Here is a 7,939-nt window from a genome sequence, read left to right as displayed (position 1 = left end):
GTCTCTAGGATATTTAGATAAAGAAAAAGAAAAACATGGCATAAGAATAAATGAGTCCAGGTACCATAACAGTTAAGCTTTGGGATGCTAACCCAAAAGTTAGTGGTTCAAACCCACCCTGTGGAATCAAGACCTGGCAATCTGCTTCTGTAAACGTTACAGTCTAGAAAACTATATGGGGCAGTTTTACTCTGGCACATGGGATCTGTATGAGTAAAAACCAACTCAATGGCATTACCTACAAGAATAAATAGAAGTATAAAGAATGCACTAAGTGGTGAAATGGAGTTTTAGGTTGAGTATTTTGTGCTTGTTTCTAAATCTAAGGACATTTCTCATGACTCATTTCCTTTTGGAAGCATTCTAATTGAACCAGTTTAGACATCCACCAACAACTAAAGTATACTCTGGTAGCCTAACTTTAGAGCAAATACCTCAGTGATCGCAACATAGCAAATAGAATACCCTTGAGTACCAGTTTCTGATGCTCTCACCATGGCAATATCATTTAGAGTCTTGCCCCTGAAACCGTGGACACTGTTTTGTTTTTTGTTGTGATGGGTCTTGACTTGTGCTCCAACCCTGAGTCTCCAAATTGTGAATCCTAGAACTCCTGCTACTGATAGCACACCTGTAGTCTACCTGCCCAGGTAGCAGTGTTTAATGGTAGAGCATGTTTAGTGTTCACTCTACCTTTCCAAGGTCACTTGTCTAGGAGCTGTGTGAGCAAACACAGTTCTGATTTTATAGCAGGTGATTTGGAATATGAATAATCACTTGATCACTAGAAAGTTTTAAAGACTTCTATCAGCCTTTAAAAAAGTACTTAAAAGCACATACAAATCAGACTTACTGGACCAACCAACAATGAGGGAAATGCCTCACATCTATTGCCCTGAGATCCTCTTGAAACCTTGAACAAAAAGTACCAATGAAATCACTTCTAAATAATGCATTTAGGTAAGTATATTTGTCTGGAGTGTTTGTTGTGTTCTTTTTGAGAATTATAGGAAACCCAACAGACAAAAGTAATTCTGCATCACACGTGGTAAGTTTAGGGTACAGTGAAACTAAGGCAAATGTGGTGAAACAATATGGGATGAGATGGAAAGAATTATGGCACAATATGAAGACGGTAAGCAGTGTCATTGAATAGTACATGTAGAAATTCTTGAATGGGTGTATGTTTTGTTGTAGTTTCACCAAGGGAAAAAAAAGAGAGAGAGAAGAAAAAGAAATAGGGAGACTATTATAAAATTCCATTCTAAGCATTCTCCTTAGAATCCAGGAGGGCAAGACTTTGTCTCTCATACTTTGGACATGTTATCAGGAGTGACCAATCCCTGGAGAAAGACATCATGTTTGGTACAGAGTCAACAAAAAAGAGGAAAATTCCCAATGAGATGGGTTGATACATTGGCAGCAACAATGGGCTAAAACAACAATTATGAGAGTGGCACAGGACTGGGCAGTATTTCATTCTGTTGTGTATAGGGTTACTATGAGCTGGAAATGACTTGATGGCACCTAACAATGACATCATATATACTTAATATATTAAAAAAACAAAACAAAATGCATTCATTGCAGAGTATTCCTGATCTAATTAATTGCTACTGCCACTGGTGGAATATTTGACTACAATTAAGACAGGTTTTTCCTCAAAGCAACCACTATGCAAAGTTGGACTACATGCTCTGGAGATCCAAACTCAGAAGCAGGGTAGGCTAGTCCAAGGACCCAAGTGGAGTGCCCAGGGCTGGGGGCAGCAGGGTGACAGAGAATGTATGCTTATTTGTTGTTGTTAAGTGCCGTCAGAGTTGGTTCCAATTCATAGTGACCCTGTATAGGATTTCCAAGGAGAAACTGACGAGCTTGAACCACCAACCTTGTGATTCAAACTGACCTTGCGATCCGGTGCTTATCCTGTAGCACCACACCAGGACTCCCTATTCTTCATTAAGAGTCCTCTTTATCTTCTGTGGCACTGTGACCTCAGTGGAGGTACCTGCTTATATTGTTGTTGATTGTTCTGCCTTCTGAGTGTGGAGTTCCTAGAGGTAAGTTAAGAATAAGGATGGAAGTAGGGCAGGTACGGAGTCTGGTATGGGAAAGCAAAAGGGAGAAAGGAACACCATGAAGAAATAAGATGATACCAAAACTGAATTTTCCCTGCTAACAACCAGCCTTGCAGTGTTATCTTCTGAAGGAAGAGATTAAGAAATCACAATTGAACCTTAAGACTGTTGACAGGGACCTGAGGCTCTGAACCATCTCTGGGCTTTTCTGTAGATTTGGTGCTAAGATAGACATTTACTCACGTCAGAGAATGGTTGTATCAAAAAAAAAAAAAAACCCACCCAAAACTGCATTAGCATTTTTCTTTCATTTAGGTGACTAACAACTGAGACAAAACTGAGAAGAATAAAGCAACACTCACCTCAGACTTTCAAACACCCCAAGTCAATGACAGCAGCCTTGTCACTCAGGAGAGACAATTTGACACCTCCTCAGTTTGAGATTTGAGAAGATAATACACATTGTTGATTCAGCAACTTTATTTGTAAAGCAATAAGCAAACATGTCATCTTTTCTCTGCACTGTGATTCTTTTCATTATTCTGTCAGACAGGAAGGAGTCTTACTTTAGGAACAACAGGTAAGCAGGGGAAATTTACTGTAGATTTGGTGCTAGGACAGGTATTTGCTGACCTCAGAGAATTATTCACAAAGCAGCCAAAGCCAGGCCGTTTTAATCTATCAGAACAAGAGGCATGTGTGTTTATTTTCCAGCGCTGTTCACTGCAGTAGACCCCAAATTGAGACCATTTGAAGGGGCCTCTTTTTGTGGTTAGGTAGCTGCTTAAACACCTGGGTGGGGACGTGGGTGTCAAGCTCTGTTTTCTAGGTTGGCTTCCAGAGATCAGATGTGATGATGGTTATAAAGATACGAAGGGGACAGGCCGTCATAATGCCACTGGCGCCACTGCTCGATGGCCTCGCGGCTTCTCTCTTCCTGTTCTGGGGAGGAAAGAGGAAGGTGTCATGTTAGGACAGAGGTTCTGATCTGAGAGCCACGCACAGTGAGCTGTCAGCCCACACTGCCTGTCCCAGCGTGACAGGAACCAAGTGTCTCTTGAGCATTTGTGACCTCTGACCTAGAATGCCAGAGCTGGAAGGGGCCTAAGAGAACATGAGTTCAAAGGCCTCAATTTACAGATACGGTGAAGGTCACAGAGCTGGCTGCCAATAGAGCTTAGAACCGAGCCTGATGTTCCAGTTCAGTGCCCTTCCCCTCAGAATCACCAAAGGGAAGAGGGCTTTCTGCTGTCCCAGCTAGAAAATATAACAATTTAGGAACAAAATTAGACTACAAGCTTTATGTTGAAAAAAGTCCTGGAACACACATTTGTCAACTTTGAGTGATGGGAGTGTGGATCACTTTTCTTCTATACTTTTCTGGTTTTCCCAAATTCTTAAATTATGTTTTAAAACTAACTAGAGAAAGAAAAAAGAAAACAAAAAACAACTAACTAACTGGGGAAAAAATGATAAATGAAGCCAGCATGGTAAAATCAGGATAACTGTTGAGTCGGAGTGATGGTTATATGGGGGTTTGTTATACCATATACTTGTCCATATGTTTGAAATTTTTCATTGTAAGAGGCTAAAAAGAACAGAAGAAGTTTATAACGAATAAGAAGGTCCTGATTTTACTGGTTTTGGAGAGATAGGTTTATCAATAATGTTGTTGTTGTTAAGTGCCATCAAATCAGTTCTGACTCACAGCAACCCTATATAGAGTTTCCAAGGAGTGGCTGGTAGGTTTGAACCACTGTCCTTGAAGTTAGCAGACCAGTGCTTATCCTACAGTGCCACACCAGGACTCCTTTATGAATAAACCTTTGTGCAAGTACGATGAGGCTCCTGATGTCAATCAAAGATTGCTTATTATTGTTGTTGTTAAGTACTGAAGAGTCAGTTCCGATTTGTAGGGACCCTGTATAGGGTTTCTGCGGAGTGACTCCTGGGTTTGAACCACCAACCTTGGGGTACAAGTCCAGGGCTTATCCTACAGTGTCACACCAGGACTTCCATTAAAGCATTAGCAGATACCACAAAGTCTTCCAGTGTTAGAAAGCATTCATGGAAAATGTTTGGAAGATGGAAGTGCTAATAGAAAGAATGTGTCTTGCTTGTTTTCTCAACTGTGCCCTTTACCAGAGGACCTGATTTTGGTACTAGAGAAACTGGCATCCTCTGTGGCATTGGGTCAACAGTAAGACCTAGTGCAGAAAGTGGACGGTCCTGTGGTCCTTACCACCTGGGAGGTCCAGAGGCCTGAGCCAAGATTCACTTCAACAGGAAGGACCCTGCTACCACTCTGTGTTCAGGTACCAGGGCTACTGAGAAGTCAATGTCCCTCCCCACCTTCCTACCTCCTCCAGAGATGGGAGCATGGTGGCTCTGCAGAATAAGCACTGGACTGCCAACCACAAGGTCTGCAGTTTGAGCCCACTAACTTCTTCATGGGAGAAAGAGGAGGCTTTCTGGTCCCACAAAGACTTATAGCCTCAGAAACCCTCCACAGTGTCTCTATGAGCTGGAACTGACTCAATGGCAATTAACAATGACAAACAGATAGCCAGGAGTTCACAGAGCTAGGCCCAGTTTGGAGCTTTCGGTGTTAGCAATAGTCCTTTCAGATCTTTCTCAGGCCAGGCAAATCAGCCAATCTTGCAACCTTAAGAGTAGAATTTTGACAAAGAAATTGATTTTTTCCCTCTTGTTGTTGTTGTCAAGTGCCGTCAAGTCAATTCCAACCCATAGCGACCCTGTATAGGGTTTCCGAGTAGCAGCTCGTGAGCTTGAACCTCCGACCTTGCAGTGCAAATGGCTTAGCTCATACCAAATTCCTTTTAGACCGCTTCACATAAGAAAGATTGTGGACTTCATATAGGGGATGATTTGTGAACAGGTGTCACACAGCAGCCTGAGATTACCTGACTCAGAAGTGGGAATTCAGCAAGCTGTTTACCCTGGAACATCTAGAGGCAGAAATCAAAGCCATCTTTGCCTTGTGAGTCTGTTGGTTTTGTGAACAAGTGTAACTGGGAGCCATGGCAGAGCTGGGGGGGGGGGGGGTGAGGAAGAATTAAATCCTTCATGGCCCCTTTGACCAGACCAGGGCCAATGTCAGGTGTGAGCTGATAGAGGAGCTTCTGAGGTGGGATTCACAGGCCCTGAAGAAGGTCATCTTCAGACCACCTGCCTATCATTCCTGCTTTCATTGGAAATACAACTGTTTTGGGTTCCCTCATGGTAACCCCTAGGATAAGCACTGGGCTACAGTGCTTATCCGAGGAGCTCTGGTAACTTCTTATTGTTGTTGTTAGGTGCCATCGAGTCAGTAGCAACTCATAGCAACCTTAGGCACAGCAGAACAAAACACTGTCCAATCCTGGCAGTTTCTGAGGCTCTAAAACCTCACTACTGTTGTCAGGCTTGAGTCCATCGATGCTGCCACTTGGCCAATCCATCTTGTTGAGGGTCTTCCTCTTTTTCTCTGACCCTCCACCTTACCAAACATGATATCCTTTTCCAGCAACTAGTCCCCCCCGACAATATGTCTGAAGTATGAGACACGACGTTTGGCCAACTTGGCCTCCAAGGAGCACTCTGGCTGCACATCTTCCAAAATGGATCTATTGGTTCTTTTGGCAGCCCATGGCACTTTCAATATTCTCCTCCAACACCATAACTCAAAAGCATCAATTTCTCTACAGTCTTCCTTATCCAGCTTTCGCATGCATATGAGGTTATGGAAAATACCATGGCTTGGGTCAGGTGCACCTTAGTCCTCAAGCTGACATCTTTGTTCTTCAACACTTTAAAAAGGTCTTGTGCAGCAGATCTGGTAGCTTAGTGGTTATGAATTGGGCTGCGAACCTCAAGGTCAGCAGTTCAAAATTATCAGCTGTTCTGTGGGAGAAAAATGAGGCTTTCTGCTCCTGTAAAGATTTACAGCCTCAGAAATCCTGTACAGGGTCACTATGAGTCTGAACCGACTCCACGGGCACATAACCACCACCATAGTGCTTATCCACCAGCCGCTCCATGGGAGATGAGACTTTCTGGTCCTGTAAAGATTTACAGGCTCAGAAACCCTGTACAAGGTTACTACGAGTAGTAGGTTTGATTTTTTTTTTTGGAAACCCTAGGAATTCCCTTTAATGAAGCCAGTACCAAGGAGAGATCAGACATCAAAATGCTATCAGTTATAAGTAGAACTGGTGACTTGGGTAGGTTAAGATGATCCACTAAACCACTGAAACTAGGGTCCTGATTGGATGGGAATGCTGGGGAAGCTTAGAGAAGTGCCTGGCCCTAGGGTGAGGAATTCAGCCAACTCTAGCCACTTGTGTAGCAGTTATTGGTCTGGGGCAGGGGGACTCACTGGGAGGAAACATACACTTTACCCTCAGGGAGCTAGTGGGTCTGCTTCATCTCTTTGCTTCCTTCTTTTAAGTCAATCTCTGGGGACCCACTCCGTCATTTAGATGACTCTGTTTTACCCACCTCACTCCATCTGTGCTCCTGACCAATTCCTGGACTACTGAAGACTTCCAAGAGCCCTACGCTTGGATCATCCTTGATTTACAAGCTTGCTGACAAACATACCTAAGTTCAAGTTCTACAGCTGCCCTTACTAACAAGTCAGGCATCCTTTCTAAAAGCTCAGGTTCTGAAACTGTAAGACCTCTCTCTGAGGTGGCTGTAAGGATGAGATTTTCAGTTCCTGACACAGGAGTGCTCCATCAGTGACCATAGCTGCTGTTACTATAGTCCCCAAAGCCAGTCCTCTGCTCTGTAGAGGGTTCTCCATCCTACGCTCTACACTGTGGGAAACGCACCAGGCCCTAAACTTAGGGATCCTCTGGGTTTGCTAGAGACTCTGTCATCTCTGGTGTCCAACCATCTCATCCTAACTCATCGTGAAGGGGAAACAGTGAAAGTTTCCTATCCAGGTGCTAGAGATTTGAACTGGCAGCATTAAAACCTACGCAAAACAGCACGCAAATAGTAACAGTATGAGTACATATTACACGGACATTAGTTTGGAGGCCAAATTCTCAGTTTCTAAATGCCTCTCACGAAGGTGTTCTGAAAGGTAAACAAATTTCAAAAGAATTGGCCTGTGAGTTACAGCAGCCTGAATTTCCCCAAGTAAATGCCCAGGAATGTTTGATTTGCAGGGATCTCAGCCCAACACCTGACTGCAGGTCTGGCCAGACACCATACTGTGGAGCAACACACTCATACCCAAGCCTTTCACTAACAGATGCCCTCAGAGAGTGTTACTGCCCAAATCCATTAGAGCAAGCCAGCCAAGGACTGATGTATCTGACTTACTAAAGGTGGTTTAAACAGGAGCCTTATAGCTGAGCTCATGCGGACCCAGGAGCAGCGCAGGATCATCTCTATCATGAAGTTTCAGGAAAGGGCCAACACACACACACATGTATACCCACTGCCAGGCTCGTCTGAACCCATTCATCTCTCTGGTTGCTTTTTTCTGTGGATGATGCTTGAAGTCATTTAACAGACTGCAATGTCAAATGCCTCCTTGTAGAAGACTGTGGTTCAAAGACAGAACCTCCCTCTACCTTACTTCCCCTTTCTCCCACCACCTCAACATACACCCTCACCCAGGTACCTCCCCCGAGGTCTTGGTGCAACCACCACATCCCAACAGGAGTCAGGAACCCTGTCTACTGAGGGCTTGAGGGTGGGCATGGGTGTGTCAATTGCCTGGGTTTTTTTTTTGTTTGTTTTTGTTTTTTAATTAAATGTTTTTATTTTGGATTGAGTGAAAGTTTACAGGGCACATCATCAGCTTCACATTCAACCATTCATATAGCTTGTTTCATTACATTGAT

The 7,939-nt window shown here is 43.6% G+C and overlaps 1 protein-coding gene across 1 annotated transcript in view; it reads right to left on the bottom strand.

Annotated features, from left to right (window-relative positions):
* Positions 1–2,922: 2,922 nt before the first annotated feature.
* LOC102814043 (unique cartilage matrix-associated protein-like) overlaps positions 2,923–7,939 on the bottom strand; it is a 12,944-nt gene continuing 7,927 nt past the window's right edge. The window contains exon 5 of the mRNA XM_006877630.1: positions 2,923–3,020. Coding sequence (XP_006877692.1) covers positions 2,923–3,020 — 98 coding nt within the window. The remainder of the gene's footprint in view (positions 3,021–7,939) is intronic.

This window comes from Chrysochloris asiatica, unplaced genomic scaffold (genome assembly GCF_000296735.1).
Source record: "Chrysochloris asiatica unplaced genomic scaffold, ChrAsi1.0 scaffold00544, whole genome shotgun sequence".
Taxonomy (NCBI): Eukaryota; Metazoa; Chordata; class Mammalia; order Afrosoricida; family Chrysochloridae; genus Chrysochloris; species Chrysochloris asiatica.
This window is presented reverse-complemented; position numbering and strand designations above follow the sequence as displayed.